This window comes from Typopeltis vanoorti, chromosome 8, assembly GCF_054136105.1.
Source record: "Typopeltis vanoorti isolate ZY-2024b chromosome 8, IOZ_Tvanoo_1.0, whole genome shotgun sequence".
Taxonomy (NCBI): Eukaryota; Metazoa; Arthropoda; class Arachnida; order Uropygi; family Thelyphonidae; genus Typopeltis; species Typopeltis vanoorti.
In genome coordinates, this window is record NC_143556.1 from 97160922 (window position 1) to 97178221 (window position 17300).

General features: G+C 33.9%; 1 protein-coding gene across 2 annotated transcripts in view; it reads right to left on the minus strand.

Moving 5' to 3' along the window:
• The window catches only part of LOC150104209 (nardilysin-like), a 561456-nt gene that overhangs the window by 223474 nt on the left and 320682 nt on the right, over positions 1-17300 (minus strand). For both annotated transcript variants that reach the window (XM_090396835.1, XM_090396833.1), the window contains exon 18: positions 9372-9422. In XM_090396835.1, coding sequence (XP_090252961.1) covers positions 9372-9422 — 51 coding nt within the window. The remainder of the gene's footprint in view (positions 1-9371; positions 9423-17300) is intronic.

Consider the following 17300-nt stretch of genomic DNA (forward strand, 5'->3'; position numbering starts at 1 on the left):
TCCAACTGGATTTAAGTCATCCAATATCATTAGCAACATGCCCCCACCTCTCCTATCCACTCTATCCTTCCTAAAAATACTGTACCCATGACAATCGATACCAGCTAGTAGGTCTAATTCTGATAGCTAGGTCTCACTAATTCCTACAATCTGAGGTCGCAACATATTGACTAACCTAACAAACTCTACCCCTTTGTTTCTGATACTCTTACCATTCGTGTACAGACACAATAATCTACCTGCGTGTTCTTTTGTATACTCTTGTTTGCAGTTTGCCTGACACAGATGGACAAGTCGCAGATCTCTAATCTTCTCTAAGATGAGATGTCTTTGAAAAGTTCTAAGCATTTTAGGTCTATTTTACTACTAAGTACAAATCTAATGTGCTGGATTCTTTCACGGAGTAAAACCAAAGATGCCTTAAAGTAAATCCTTTTCGCTCTTATCGATTTTATTTGCTCTTTAATAGTTAAACTTGGGAATGATATTGAACTGTCTACATCTTTTTAAGAAGTTTAGATGGTTTGACATTCTTGCTTTTTTACATTTGAGTTTTTCAAAATAATATACCTTATGCTTTGTATAGCCATAGAGTCTGTTCATTATTATTTTGTATTTGATCACTTAACATTAAAACTGTTTTAAATATTAAATTTAACATAAAAACATAAAACTTAAAAACTTAACATATAAACTTGTTTTAAATCAACAAGTTTCACCAGCTATTCTGTCTGGCTTCTTCAGGACAAGTATGACGGTACGATAATGTTTACTAGTAAAAAAGAATGGAGTAACACAGTGAAATCAATTAAAATTAAAACTGATGCATAACATCATAAGCATGGAGCGTGGTGTCTCAGTCATTGTTTATTGAGTGTGTTGTATAGTTTTTAGGGGACATGAACAACAACAGAACAGACACTTCAAGATCAGCCCATCACTTCTCGATTTCTAACTACACCATTGATTGGGATAGCAGCTCCATGCTTTATGTAGAAGAAGATTTTCGATGTAGAAACTTCAAAGAAGCCACAGCTGTACTCCATTCGGGAGAAAATCTAAACAGAAATCAAGGAATGATTCTGAAAGACATCTGGAAAAGCCTAATAAATTCACTTAGCTTACCAGAATTTTATTTCGCTACCAGTCTTATTATACAATAAGACTGGTAGGGCTAATGTATTGTATACTTTTAGTCCGGTTTGTTTTTGAACTAGAATTGGTTTAAATATAGAGTTAATTATACCTGTATTTTTAAATATTTTGCAATTTTTACATTTATATCTTTTTCATTTTCATATGTAATCACACATCCTAGGTAGTTAAATGAATTCACCTGTTCTAAGATCTTGTTATCTATTACTATCTTAGTTCTTGTCCTTTAAAGGCCATAGTTTTTGATTTTTCTGTTGATATTATCATACCATAATCTTTGGCTATCTCATTTAGATCTAAAATAGCTTTCTGTAAGTTATCTTCAGAATTTGTAATTATTATTTGGTCATCGGCAAAAAGGAGGGTGTTTAAGTTCACAGTAGGAGAAAGTTCAATACCTTGATGGAAATTTTTATTCCATTGTATTATTATTTCATTTAGGTAAATATTAAAAAGAGTTTCTGAGAGGGAACATCCCTGTTGGATCCCTTGGTTTATCTCTCTTGTACATGATAGCTCATGATTTAATCTTATTTATATTTGATTATTTTCATATATACTTATGATAGCTTTTAGGATATTATTTGGTATTTGTCTTTCCTTTAATATGTTAAATAAAATGCTTTCTTTAACTTTGTCAAATGCTTTTTCAAAGTCAATAAATGCAATATGTGTTTCTAAATTGTATTCTCTTCTTTTCTCTATTATTAATTTTAGGCAAAAGGCTGGGTCTATACATGATCGTCCTTTTCTAAACCCATTCTGTACTTCTAAAATAAAGTTTTCGGAATATTTCATTAGTTTGCTATTTAAAATTCTGCTATATATTTTGTAACAGGAATTTAGTATGCTTATACCTCTATAGTTTTTAGGGTCATCTCTATTACCTTTTTTAAAGATAGGAATCACAATTGCTTTTTTTCCATTCTATTGGGGGGTTACCAGTTGTATAAATTTTATTTAAAAATAATAGGAGTCTTTCTTTGAATCTTGTTCCTGCATATTTATACAGTTCTGAACCTAGCTTATCTTCTCCAGGTGATTTTCCATTTCTTGTTTCTTTCAGACTGATTTCTAATTCTTCTTTAGTTATTTCCTTTTCATTAAGTGTTCGCCAGTTGTCTTTTTTAAAATATTTATCTGTCCGCAATTCTGTGTAGAAATTTAGAAATTCTTCTAATTTCAATTCGGTGTTTAATTTTATATTTTCTTTAGTATCTGCATTTAGGCATTTCAAAATCTTATATACATTGGGTCTTATTTTATATAAATCATGTTCTAAATTAGAAACAAATTTGTTCCATGATTCTCTATGTCTTTTTCTGACTTCTCTTTTAGCAATGGCTCTTATTCTTTTATATTCTATTTTATCTTCACATCTTTTACTGCTTAACCATTTATGATAGGCTTCTTTTTTCATTTTGATTATTTCTTTGGTTGTATCATCCCATATCTTCAGTTTATTCCTTTTATTGAATTTTTTGGTCTTTCCTAAGCTTTCATTTGCTGCTGCATTTAGTATCGTTTTTATATTAAGCCGTTCTATTTCTATTTCTTCGTTTTGTTTTATTTTATCTAGATATTGGTTAATTCTTTGTTCATATAATAAATCATATAATAAACTTTAATAAATATCTCCTATATTTTGGCAATATCACATTGCCATCTTCATGGAAACATACAACTATGACACGTGCATGCAGGCATCACAAAAAACAAATGAGGCAGAAGAGAGAAAACTACTGCTGTTCCTAGAGTCCTAAAGGTGCCCCTTAGCAGGCTATATTGGGTTGTCTTGGCTGTTGGGCGGAAGTTCTCAAGATGCAAGCTTCCCAAATTTGGGACAATCTCATGCACCCAAATTTGTTGAGGTTTGGAAAGTTTTTATAGAGCTCAGGCCGATTCCATGAACAATCTTTCATATTTAAATTTGCTGTGGTGAATTAACATGGCTTTCCTCCAACATATTCTGTGGCGGGTATCCAGAGCATGGTCTGCAAGCCCAGAGTGACTGTACTGGTGAAACTAGATGTAGTCTTTGTGTTCCGAAATCCTGATATTTGCTGTCCTGCCTGTTTAGACAAAGTAGGACAATTTAACATCTCGACAGCTTGCATCTTGAGAACTTCAGCCCAACAGCCAAGACAACCCAATATAGCCTGCTAGGAGGCACCTTTAGAACTCTAGGAACAACAGTAGTTTTCTCTCTTCTGCCTCATTTGCTTTTTATAGTGCCTACGTGCACGTGTCATAGTTGTATGTTCCCATGAAGATGGCAATGTGACATTGCTGAAATATAGGAGGTATTTATTAAAGTTTCTTTTAATTAATATTCCAGTATACGTTGTAAATTCCTTAAATAATTTAATTGTCATGTGTTACCAACATCTAAGCCTATCTACAAGAATTAATAAAGTTATATATTTGATGAACATTAGAAAAGCGGAAAACTAGCAGTACACAGAACAGTATATAAACCAATTTTCACTGGTGGCATTAATGGTAGAATCTTATTCATCATGATCATCATCATGCTTGTCAAGGATTTAGGCCTAGAGTGGCCTGTTCCGGCTTTAGAAGTCATTGTTGAATCTCTTAAGAGGACGTCCTGGTTTTCTTTTTCTTAATAGTTTGTAATTTAAAGCTTGTTTTGATAATCTTTCTGTTTTCATTCTTTCAATGCGTTCCATCCATTAATGTTTATATTTTTTAATTTTTTCTGTTACTGATTCTTGGTTTAATTTTCATAATTTCTTCATTTCTTTCGTGATCGAATAGAGTATTCTTTGCAGTTTTTCTCATAAACTTCATTTTAACTGTTATTAATCTTTGTTTGTCTTTTTGTTTTATTGTCCAGATTTCACTTCCATATAATAGGACTGGTAGGGCTAATGTATTGTATACTTTTAGTCTGGTTTGTTTTTGTACTAGGTTAGGTTTAAATATAGAGTTAATTACACCTGTTATTTTTAAATATTTGTAATTTTAGGTTTATATCTTTTTCATTTTCATATGTAATCATACATCCTAGGTAGTTAAATGAACTCACTTGCTGTAAAATCTTGTTATCTATTACTACTTTAGTTCTTACTGGATCTTGTCCTTTAAAGGCCATTGTTTTTGATTTTTCTGTTGATATTATCATTCCATAATCTTTGGCTATCTCAATGAAATTTAAAACATCTTTCTGTAAATTATCTTCCAAATTTGTAATCATTATTTGGTCATCAGAAAAAATGAGTGCTTAAAAGTTCGCAGTAAGAGAAAGTTTAATACATTAATGAAAGTTTTTATTCCATTATTATTTCATTTAGATAAATATTAAAAAGAGTTGCTGAAAGGGAGCATCCCTGTCAAACTCCTTGGTTTATCTCTCTCGTATATGATAGTTCATGATTTAATCTTATTGGTATTTGATTATTTTCATATATACTTATGATAGCTTTTAGAATATTATTTGGTATTTGTCTTTCTTTTAATATATTAAATAAAATGCTTCTTTTAACTTTGTCAAAGGCTCTTTTTCAAAGTCAATAAATGTAATATGTAGAATCTTATTAAAAATTAAAATATCAGAAAGGAAAAACTGGCATTGTTGGCATGCAAGAATGTGCAAGCATAGTTAATCTAAAGTACAGTCACTTAAACAGAGTGGGAGAGAAAAGCAAACTTGTGTTTGACACAAGTGGCAAGAAAAATATCTCAAGACTGATGCAGTTATCTGCATATGCTGAAGACAAGACTTAAGACTGAAATGTAAGATCTGACAATATCTAAGTACTGAAATATAACAATTTGGAGCAAGGAGCAAGACTTTTGATAGGCAGCTAGTAATAAGATAAATTTAAATCATGTAATACTGTCATAGTGTCCCATATGGATACATAGAAGGAATAGGATACACATAACTATAGCATTTTCCTAGACAGCCAATGTTTATTATAGTTCTTGCCCACCATGGGCAACTAACTTTATTAATATTTAGTCTACTACTGAATCAATCTGTTGGAATCCATTATCTCCACATAGCACTTTCTGTAGGTGCTGTTCGGCCATGTGGTTTTCAGACTTTATGCTGCATTTCCAAAGCAAAGACACATTTTTTTTTAGAGTCAGTTTGTTCACATATCCAGGATAACCTCAGGCATTCATCATTAACCTGGAACAGATGAGTAAATGGTGCATTGTTTTCCAAAAAAATCAACAACAACAACAACAACAACATCGTGGTTTTGGGGTTTCTGGTGAGCCTATAGATAAATGTGTATAGCTGAACAACTGGTTCATTATTGAGAATATCCACATTTTCTGTTTTCCTGTTAGTTTTAATCTTTTTATCTGCTGATTTTAATTGTATTTATTTTTATTTTATGTGATTTCCCACTCAAAAAAAGGTTATAAGTCCATAGTACATTAATACCATGCATGGGCTAAGGGTTTTGTTTTCTATTTTTGAATTAATTATATTTTTTGTACTTTTGTTGCTTACACCTAACATAATATACCATAGTATATCAGAGCAAACATATGCACAACTCTGTCATGTTATAAACTGTTACAACACCCATTTGTCTGGGTGTTGTGACAGTTTATGTTGCAGAGTTGATTTTGCTCTATGTCAACTTTTTATTCTTTTTCACTTCATGAAGCCTGGAAATTAGACAATATTCAACTCATTCCTATGAAGGACAACAAATATTAACCATCAAATTGCTGTCCAATTTCTCTCAAAGTAATGGAGAAAACTATTAACACTAAACTTCTACACTACCTAGAAAACTTCGCCAGCTCACTGTTGATCAGCAGGAAATTTTCCTGCTTATGTCACCCATCCAGGATGTTTAAAGATCAAAGCTATATAATTGAGAGGAAACCTCCACATAGCCTTTTAAGGAATGCAGAGAACTGAGTGGGGTTCCTGACCAAATGTCCAATATCCTCACCATCTTGAGGTTAGGTCTCAACATGGATACTAAACAAATGAACATGGGCTGGCAATTTGGGATTTAGCTGACCAAATTGTATTCTTACTGACTTAAATCATAATACAAAATGACAGAATTTTATGCCAGCTAGGATGTCACCCAGTTAAACAAGAATCCAGCTGTTTTTGTCAGGAAACCATGGCAAACAGTACAAAGTCAGCTACTGGAATGAATCCTGAAACACATTTCAACTCAACATGAACAGAGTGCAAGATTAGTACAATCAATGTAAGAAGCATCAGTGGAAAAGAAATAGAACTAGAAGAAGAAGAACTGGATACATACCAGATTGACATAATAGGTGTAACTGAAACAATGAAGACAAAAACAGATGAGATGTCTTTCTAAGCAACAAACACAAACTGTTGTAATCAAGTTGTAACAATTCGGGAAAAGAAGGAGCAGCTTTCATAATCATCACTAAATATGAGAATAATCTTCTTGAATAGCAAGCACATATCAAGTTAAGTGATGTGGGCAAATATCAGAATAGGAAGTGGACAATGAGACTTATTTGTGCCTATAGTCCCACAGAAGGTTCTACTAAAGAAGAATTGTAGAAATTATTTGAGGCATTACAGCAGGCAGCTGATTCAAAGAAAAGTTAGCCTTTGTTGGAAATCTAAACAGCAGAATAGGAAATGATTACCAGACATAGAAATGTTTTGGGAAACTTTGGAAAAAAAGCACAAAGCTAATAATAATGGTAAGTACCTATTGGATTTCTGTTCAGGACATGGACTAGTTATTACTAACCTCAAGTTCTTACATTAAAATGCATACAAATTCACATGAAGAGCTGATGCAAGAAATAACTAAAATTTCACTGGCTATGTTATTGTTGATAGTGATATTTTCAAATTGGTTCAAGACACAAGATTATAGAAGGGATTTCAAATTGAAAGTGATCACTGATCACTATTTAGTTTTAAGCAGGATAAAATTGAATTTCATATTGAAAAGAAGGGCATGTAAGAAAGTTTTAAAGTGAATCAAAGTTAAACAACTTTCAAATGTGAACTGTAGACTCAAATACACAAACATTATTCAAGAAAAAATAGAAGAGATTGAAAACAATAAACAAACCTTGGAGATTCAGTCCTGAAGAAAACATTGGCTGATTCAGTCAGGAAGGTATGTGGTGAGGTTGTCTGCAATGAGAAAAAGCAGAACTGTATAGTGGACTCAGGAAGTTAAAGAAGCACTCGAGGAAACAAAGAAAACATATTGAGAGGACCTGGCAGGTAAATCAGCCTGTAATCTTAGAGAGGAAATTCTTACAGAGAAGAACGTAAGAAATCCAAGCACTGAGTAAAACTAGTGAAACTAGAAAAAGTCATGAGAAAAGTTTGGTAAGAATATAGAAAATAAATATTGGGAAGGAGGCAAAATAGCCTGAAGGTTATTGAAAAAGCTTAAAAATGGAAGAGTAACTGTAAAAGGAATCATAGATGATAAGAGTAACATGAAAACTGAAGATAACAATATTCTAGATGACTGGAGTAATTACTATGAGAGATTGCTAAATGAAACAACAGTAACAGCATGAGGTTAGAAAATACCCAACAGGAATGCAATCAGGTATGCACATCCATACTTGAAAAAGCTATTAAAAACATGAAATGTGGAATGGCAGTTGGAGTAGATGATATTCAACCAGAAATGCTCAAATATAGAGGAGTAAAAGTTTTACAGTGGCTGCACTGCATAATTCAGAAGTCCTGGTAACAGAGTCAAAATTCTGGGTGATTGGAGTAGAACTCTCATAATACCTATCTATAAAAACTGAGCATGAAACTTACAGAGATATTTCTCTATCGAGTGTTCCTGGTAAGATTTATGCAAGTATACTTGAAAAACGGCTAAGAAAAATTGTGGAAAGGAAGGTTGGTAAAGAACAAGCTGATTTCAGGCCAAATAGAGGTTGTCAGGATCAGATTTTCATTTAATAAAATGAGTTGAGAAATCTTGAGAATATATGAAGGATTTGTATTTAAGTTTCATATATCTGCAAAAGACATATGACAAAGCTCTTCAATGAGCTTTGTCATATGTCTTGAGCTATAGGTCAGCAGTTAGAACTGAAGGAGGTACAGGAAGATGGTTTTGTGTTATATCAGGTGTGCGACAAGAGTTTGCATTATCTCCATTGTTATTCATTATCTATATGGATTATATTATGAAGAAAAGTTGTCAAATCTGATATCAAAATCGAAGATGTTAATCTTAGCTCGTTACTTTGTGCAGATGATGTTATTTCTGAATAACAGTAGGTGTCCTCCCACGATGAGTCTTTGGACTCCTTGGAGGTGTTGCGAATAATAATAATAATAATAATAATAATAATAAATACAGTACAAATGCAAGATTATCCAATCAAATTCATAGTTTCTCTGATGATGACAGTAAACTCCATTCCTCTTCTTTATTTACAAAACATGGCAGTGATCAAATGACAATCTTCAAGATCATCTGTAATTAATACCTTAAATACTAATCGCCTTGCCAATCCTGTCTAATTTCTCTGAAGAAAGACCATGTTTCACTTTCCTTCACCTCTGATATTCTGCTAGCCAGCCAAGATCAGTTTTCTCTACTTAGGTTGAATTTCATAGGTTTTTCTATTCTGGCACAAACACATCCATAGCCTCTTTAGCTAACAAACACATATTATTTTGTATTCTAAACAATCCTTCTCTTCTGCTCAACTTCTGACACTTTTTAAATCCCCCCATCTCCCCCAACAAATCTGGGTGGTGCACTAAAACCTCCTTCAGAATGCATGACTACATCCAGAAGAAAGAGAGGTATTAATTTAAATTTAAGAGATAACCTCTCTCAATGACTTCTTCCAAATGCTTTTCTAGAGATGCTGATCTACTGAACGGGCCACTACCACTGCTTTTTTTGTTGCTTATAAACAAACAAACATAGACTGCTTCTAGCCAATAGTTCAACTCCACACTTATCAAAATAACTTCTCATTCTCTTCCTTGAATCTATCATTCTCTAATCTTTGGAACAGCTTTCCCATTGCATTTTCTCCAATAAATATAATGAGCAGCTTTTCAAGAAACAAATATCAATTTAAAGCATAAACATAATTAAGTGATTGTCATATAAATTTGACTAATAGAAATTAAGTGATTGTTATATACATTTGACTAACAGAAATTTTGCCTGAAAGTGAATTTAGATGAATGCATAGGAAATGTTCACCATTAAACTTACCAATGAAATTATTTACTGATGGAAGGCAAAGCTCTGAATTCAATTTCAAACCTAATATTAAAAAGAAAAATAAGAGATATCATAACAACTTATTTAAGAAACTAGTTAATCTGAAATCAGGTAACTAAATATATGCATTTTAAATATACAATAAATATACTTGAACAGTATTTCATAATTATGAATGTTCATTACTTGTATCATAAGAATTCTTGTAGGTCATGAAACACTGAGAATGAAAATGCAATCCACAAAATTAAGATTTTATATATATATATACATATATTTAAATCAAAATCTTCATACTAAATGATTAATAACACTGAGTACTCTTGTGATATACATGGACAAAACTTTGAGACTCTAAAAGAAACATATTAGCCTCGAATTTCTGAGACATTAATTTCAAGGAACTATGCATGAGCATATGCTGCTCCAGAGAACTGAAATACTATGGTTTAAGAAAAAAGAGAAAACGCTAATGTATTTGTGGAAAAGAAGCCACCGCTGTGTCACTGTTTACTTGGACTGCCGGACTCAGGTATATTGATACATAAGATTCCTAATATTAACTGGTGACTAATTTGGAACAGAGGCCACTGTAGGTACCTGAACAATACTGCTTCTGGAAGCATAGTCAGACTTAAATTAATGTATTGTTAACAAATGGTTTATGTGGCTTAGGTTAAAGGGAGTGGTAAGATAGGTAACTGCCTCCTGGCTGCAATTTGGGGAGCTAATTTTTCTGGGTGCTGAAACAAACAACAATTCATTCTTCCACAGACATTTTTTCCATGGAAATCTGAAACATAACTGAAGTAAGACTTTTTTATGTCCTCAATGAAGAATTTTATAGGTACAAGCTGGAAAATTTGGTGCTACAAGAAATAAGAATGATAGGAAAAAGTAACATTCAGAAGGGTAGCATTCAATTCATATACTCAGGACATGAAAATGACAAATATCTCAAGGTGTAAGACTGTTACTTAATAGAAATGCAAACAATGCACTTCTTGGATATAACTGTATTAATGCAAGGCTCCTAACTGGCCAATTGAAAACTAGGATTAAAGCTCTGAATATGGTTAGTTGCTATGCTCTTACTGAGGATTCAGAGGATGGATAGAAAGCGTGCTTCTTTAATCTGCTACTAGGGCAGTTTAAAGAAAGGTGATATAACAGTTATTTTAGGGGATTTGAATGCTAGGGTTGCACTGATTCCAATTATTGAGAAGAAGTAATAGGACCGTTTGGAATTGATAACTGTAGCAACAATGGTGAGAGACTCTTCCACTTATGTAAGCTAAACGGTCTGAGAATAACCAACACCTATCTCAAGCATAAGGATATTTACAAGTACTCTTGGGTCTCATCTGATGGTATCCACAAGAACATGATTGATTGTTCTGATTAATAGTAAATAGGACATACAGAGAGAGGATCGTTAATAGCACACTGCAGATGATGCAGTTGGAGCTTCAAAAATGTACATCAAGACCTACTACTGTCTCTTTAACACTGAAGCACTGGACAGTACTGAAATTGCTAGAATTTATCAGGATGAGTTGCTCAGGTATAATGAAAGAACTAGCCTAGAAGATTGTGATGTAGAAAGTGGGTGGGATGACTTTAAGAAGGCTGCACATAAAACTAGTAAATTGATTTTAGGGGTTGGAGAGAAAAAGAGAAGAATTACTTGAGCAGTGAGACAATGCAGTTAATTGCTGAAAGAAGAGGCTGGAGAAGCATTCAAATAATGAGAATAAACTAAGATATAGAAAAATTAATAAACAAATAAAAGCATAGTTGAAAATAGATAAAAAACTCTGAGTTTAACAACATAGCATAGGATGTAGTCAAAGAGAATAATCACAAAAGACTGTATGAAGTTATTAATGAGTTATGTAGGAAGATGGAGAATGGAGTGAAAGCATTAAAATATAAAGATAAGAATACAAGTGAAGGACAAGATGCCATCATGGCAAGATGGGCAGAGCATTTTGAAACAAATCTTTCAAACAATATTCAGTCATCATCATCATCTTCCTTATACCCTCTTTTACCTTGCGGTGTCGAGGGTTCATTGATCATCGGACCTTACTCCGTTTACAGGATAAGGTGGTCAGCCTTATGCCCCGGTGTATCCTATGGCCTGTAGTGTTGAGTTCTCAAGGCCAGTTTGCCTGCTTTGCAGGATGAAAAACACCAGAATAAACTGGGGAAAAAAACCTCCTGTCCACGCCCAAGACTGGCTAACTTGGCTATGGCTGAGGAAGATCCTTCAGCTCCTCACGTCACTGACGGGAATCGAACCTAGGACACTCCTTCCCCAGGCATATGGTTGCGAAGCGCATAGCCACTAGGCTAACTGCACGGACTCAATATTCAGTCTTGTGATCCAATTATCCTTGGTGAACAGACTAATCCCAATGCAAAATTTGATATCAGTCCCATTACACCATCTGAGGTTAGCCTGGCTATAAGTAAATTAAAACTTCATTAATCACAAAAATATGAAAATGTTCTGTAGAAATGCTAAAAGGAGGTAAGGAGAGTATAGTAACTTAATGATTGAGATCCTGAACATTTTCTATCAAAATGGTAAACTTCACTACAAGTATAACAGATGCCCATTTTTAAGAAAGGAGATCACACAGTGTGTGAGAATAATAGGGAAATCAGCTTATTGGCTATTTCAGGTAAGTTCCGCTGCATTATCATACTCAGCAGGATAAAGGACTTGGTTGACAAACAACTTAGAGATATGCAAGATGGATTCAGAAACCTGTGATCATGTGTTTTTGTTGACTTCAAATATGCTTTTCATTTTGTTGATGGTCAAAATTTATTGACTTATAAAATTTATGGAATACTTGACTAACTTAAAAGCATTAAGACTGCTTTATATGATAACAATAAGACTTGTGTTAAAGTTGATAAAAAATATGTTAACGGTTTAAAATAATAAATGGAATAAGACAGGGGTGTGTTCTTTCCCCTTTTCTATTTAGTCCTGTAATTGATTTTTTGTGATGAAGCACTCAACCAAGGAGGTTCAGGGGTTTTTCCAACTCTACCTGGTAGCAAGGAAATGCAAATCAAAACCACAGTTGGCAAAATAGCTTCAATCTTCACCTGTGAATTAACAGCCACACACACAGTTTTCAAATTCTATCTCTCAAATCCAGCAATAAACATTACAGAAGGAATAACCATCTATCGCGACACAAAATCTGCACTTGAGGCATTAAAAAATGGAAAAACAAAACTCACACAGGAAATTCATGAACTACTAACAACCTTAAATTTGAAAAATAAGAACTGCACACTGCAATGGATACCAGCCCATGTAAATATTGAAAGCAATTAAGGTAAATATTGAAAATGAAAGAGCAGACAGACTAGCCAAAGAAGCAAGATACTTACCTCAAAAATTATACCCATATCACTAACTGATGCTAACTCTGTTGTCAAAATAAGATTGGTAAAACAAACTATCAAGAAGAAGAATGAAATCAGTGAAATTAATGAAATTAGAGAAATAATCACAGACTAAGGACGGAACATTTTAAAGGCATTAAAATTCAGCCAGGCGGTAGTAGGAGCTATGAAACATGCAAAAACTGTCCAGGAGTTGAACTAACACCTGTCCAAATTTATTCTTGTCCAGCAATTGCTGCTGCTCTACAGAAAATTGAAAATAATGCTAGAGAAAAGCTCTACTCCATCAAAGTTCAACAGATTGCCAAAGCAGTTCTACAGATCCACGGTCATATCTAGAAGCTCTCAATGGACTCGACAACAACAGTGACTTTGTGATGAAGAAGACTGCAAGGAAAGAATTGGGGATTAAAGTTATCTACGAATCTTAGATTATGTAATCTAGATTATGCTGATGATTTGGTCTTATTTACAAATAATGTGGAAGAAACGAATTCTTCTGTTGTTACATGTTTTTTATATCTGGTCCACATACAAAAAAAGCCACAAGACGTATAGCACATTAGTGCCATGTGTGAACAAGAGGAATAGAAGAAAGGAGGAATCTGTTCTCATTTTGCTTGAACAGCTGAGGGTTGTAATCTTTGGGGAAGGCAGAGTGGGGGAGACTGCTCCAAAGGACAGAAGTAGATGGAATAAAAGAGGAGGCAGTATAGTTGGTTCATTGAGTTTTAAGAAGCACTATAAGAGGGTGTTGGTTAGCAGTGGCTCTTGCTTTAATGATTTTGGAGAAGAGCAGAGGAATAATAGTGGTCAATTCAGCAGAGCACTGTCCATGAAATGGTGATGATGCTGGGACTCAACTAGGTTTGATTATCAATATTAAGAAAACAAAGGCAATAAAAACATGATAAAGATGAATCCTCTGTCTTTTTGATGTGCTACAGAGCAAGTCTCTCAATTCATTTATCTTAATAGCTGTATAATTGATAGTGGTGAAGTGAGGAATTAAATGAGTATTGACAGGGGTCTTGAAAAGTTCCAATGATGAGGAGTGGCTTCAGAATTGTTCGGAAAATTATGGAAAGTTGGGAAATATGACAGATATCAATAAAAACAAAACTTAAAATGGATAATAGTCTAGTTCTATTTTGCATTATGGAATTCATACATGGGCATTGTGTAAGATAATTGGAGACTCAAAGCTTTTTGATTAATGGTGCTTAAGGAATATTTTGGGAATAAGATGGTTTGACTTTATGAATAATGATGATATATGTCAGCGGAGTGATCAACCATCCCTCAGTACTATCTTATATAAGGAATGGTTATACTGGTATGTCCATGTTGTCAGAATGCATGACATTCAGTTGGTTAACAAAATAATGTCAAGCAATTCAGAAGGTGTTGGGAAAACAGGTAGGTCGTGAATAAGATGGATTGACAGTATCAAACAAGACTTAAATAAAATTAGCATTCAGTGGCATGAAGCAGCAATGCAGGCTCAGGCCAGACATCCACAGTAAGCAGATATCCAGTCTGGTCAGACCTCCTTGAATGTTGGTTGCTTGAAGAACCTGCATTTATCTATTTATGATAGGGGGGGGGGTCTTGAAAAGTTCTGATAAATACCTAAAGCGAAAATTTATATTAAAACAACTGATATAACCACAAGAGAGAAAAAGAACAAATTATTACAAATACATATTACAAAACAAACTGAATGGAACTCCATAAGGAAGGGTGTGAGGCAAAGAATTCCTTGGCTTTTAGAAATTTGTGATCAACTTATGATGAATTGGTAGCAGTACTGTCTCTGAAGCTGTTTAACATTATAGGGCATATATGTGTGAATTTTTTAGGAGTATTTTTGCTACTATATGAATAAACTTATATGGTAGCTTAATGCTGTAGTTTACTATCTTCCCTAATATTTTTCTATTGTTAGAGATCTGATAAAACCATTATTCCTATTTCTTAACAACCTCTCACTACAGAAGAGATAAATGCCTTATTCAAAGGTACTGCTTTAGCCATTATTCTAAAAGTTCCAGTTATGAATTTTTTTTCTGGCAATAGATAAATGTCTATGTAATATTCTTTCAGAGACAGCCAGCATCATCTTCATTTCAAAGTGATGCAAATTCTCCATAAGTGTAAACCTCCATTATCTAATCTTATCTGGAACTTAAAGTGCTGCTGTCCTTAAAAAGAAACACAAATTTTATAACCACAAAGGCTGTAGTTCAATACAAGAAAGAACGGTTTGAGGGCAGATAGTCCAAGATTTTTTGTCCTTTTATAAGTTTGTCCAACGGAAAACTCGTTTGGTCGGACTTTCGTCCAATCTCAACTCACCTGGTCGGACATTTCGTCCAATTTCAACTCGTTTGGTTGGACATTTTGTCAAATCTCAATTTGTCCCATCGATGTCAACTGACTAACCTGACCAACCAATGTGTCAACTGACTAACCTAACCTAACCAACCAATGTGTCAACTAACTAACCTAACCAACCAATGTGTCAACTGACTAACCTAACCAACCAATGTGTCAACTGACTAACCTAACCAACCAATGTGTCAACTGACTAACCTAACCAACCAATGTGGCAACTGACTAACCTAACCAACCAAAGTGTCAACTGACTAACCTGACCAACCAATGTGTCAACTAACTAACCTAACTAGCCACCAACCAATGTGTCAACTAACTAACCTAACTAACCTGACCAACCAATGTGTCAACTGACTAACCTAACCTAACGCGTGAGGATGGACTATGCATATTGTCTTCCGCCCTTCTCTTTTGTGTTAACTGACTATTATTAATGATCACAAGTTACTTATAACTCCTTGGACTAATATGAATAATTGGACGAATAAGATTAGACGAAATGTCCTACTGGATGAGAAAAGTAAGAGGATTGGACAAATAACCTCAAACCCAGGTGCTTTCAGCACATTTCGTCCAATTATTTTCAATTGTACAAATAGCATTGGACGAAACAGGATTGAATGAAATGTCCTACTGGACGAGAAAAGTAATGGACGAAATCGAGGGAATGGATGAGATTTTGATTGGACGAACTGCCCTGAAACCGAAACAACATTACAGAAATTTTATTTTAATGCTACATAACCACATCACACCACTTATCCTCTTTCTGATGATCCAACCTCTAGTCAGGTAAACAGGCTAAATAGACCACAGTCATCCTCCTAAAACTGCATGGAAATCCATATTCATTATTAAATTCAGTTTCCGTTTAAAAGAAAAATCTCAGAACTTTGTTTTAGCCCAAATGACATCTTAATTAGTGTTCATATTGTTTCTCTTCATGCCCATTCCGTCAGATGAAACATTAGAATTACTCTGATAAAACTTTCCATAAATATTATTCATCACTTCAATTTTATCATTCACTTGAGTTACTTCACTTGTCAGAAAAACTTTTACCAGCAAACAGAAGGTACTGCAATGGGTAGTTTTCTTTCTCCCAATCTTGGGAGTTACCTTATAAAATAGTTTAAATAGCAACTGTTCTGTAATATCCATCCTAGACACTCCATATGGAGTAGAAACATAAATGACATCTTTACAGTATAGCAAGGGTTCCTATCTGAATTGAAGACTATCTCACAAATATCAATTATATATATATATTTGCAATTTATTCTCAAAACTGAAAAAGCTTTATCTTTACCTTCATATTAAACTTCATCAGCCAGATGGGAACCTTCAGTTTTATATCTTAAGAAAGAAAATCCACACCAGACTTCACAGTCATGATTGGTCACACCACCGATTAAAACATCAGGCACCATTAATTCTCTTATTCATTAAGCTTGCTCACTGTGCTTTGCTGACATACTCCCAGCAGAAGAAATACATTTCATCAAAACATCTTCTTGTCTAATGGCTTCTGAGTCTTTTGATAAAATGTGTTTTAATGACAATGTCATTAAAAGTTATGACTTTTAATGACATTGTCATCAAAAGTCATAAATTTAGAAACTTGCATGACTTGCAAGTCCCAAGAAGTTATCAATCATATCATCATCCATTTTCTATCCACTGTTAGTCACCAAAGTCCTCCAGTTATTCCTATCTTGAGCCTTCCTATACTGGTGAGTTCCTACCAACTCTTTAATCTCATTGTCCCACCATCTCTTTTGGTCTTCCTGTAGTTCTCTTTCCATCTCTAGGATACCATTCTGATATCAACTTTGTCCATTTTTAAGTGTTACTTCTTATAATATGACCTGCCCATCGCCATTTGGATCTATTAATGACTGTTATAATTTCTCTCACTCTAGTCTGAGCTCTGACCCAAGCATTGTTCTTTTCACCAGATTGGGATTAATGAGTAATGTTCTATTCATTTTCCTCTGGGTAATCCTCAATTTGTTGGTCAATTTTTTAGTCAAAGTACATGTTTCTCTTCCATATGTCATGACTGGAAGTATACAGCTGGCAAATATTTTC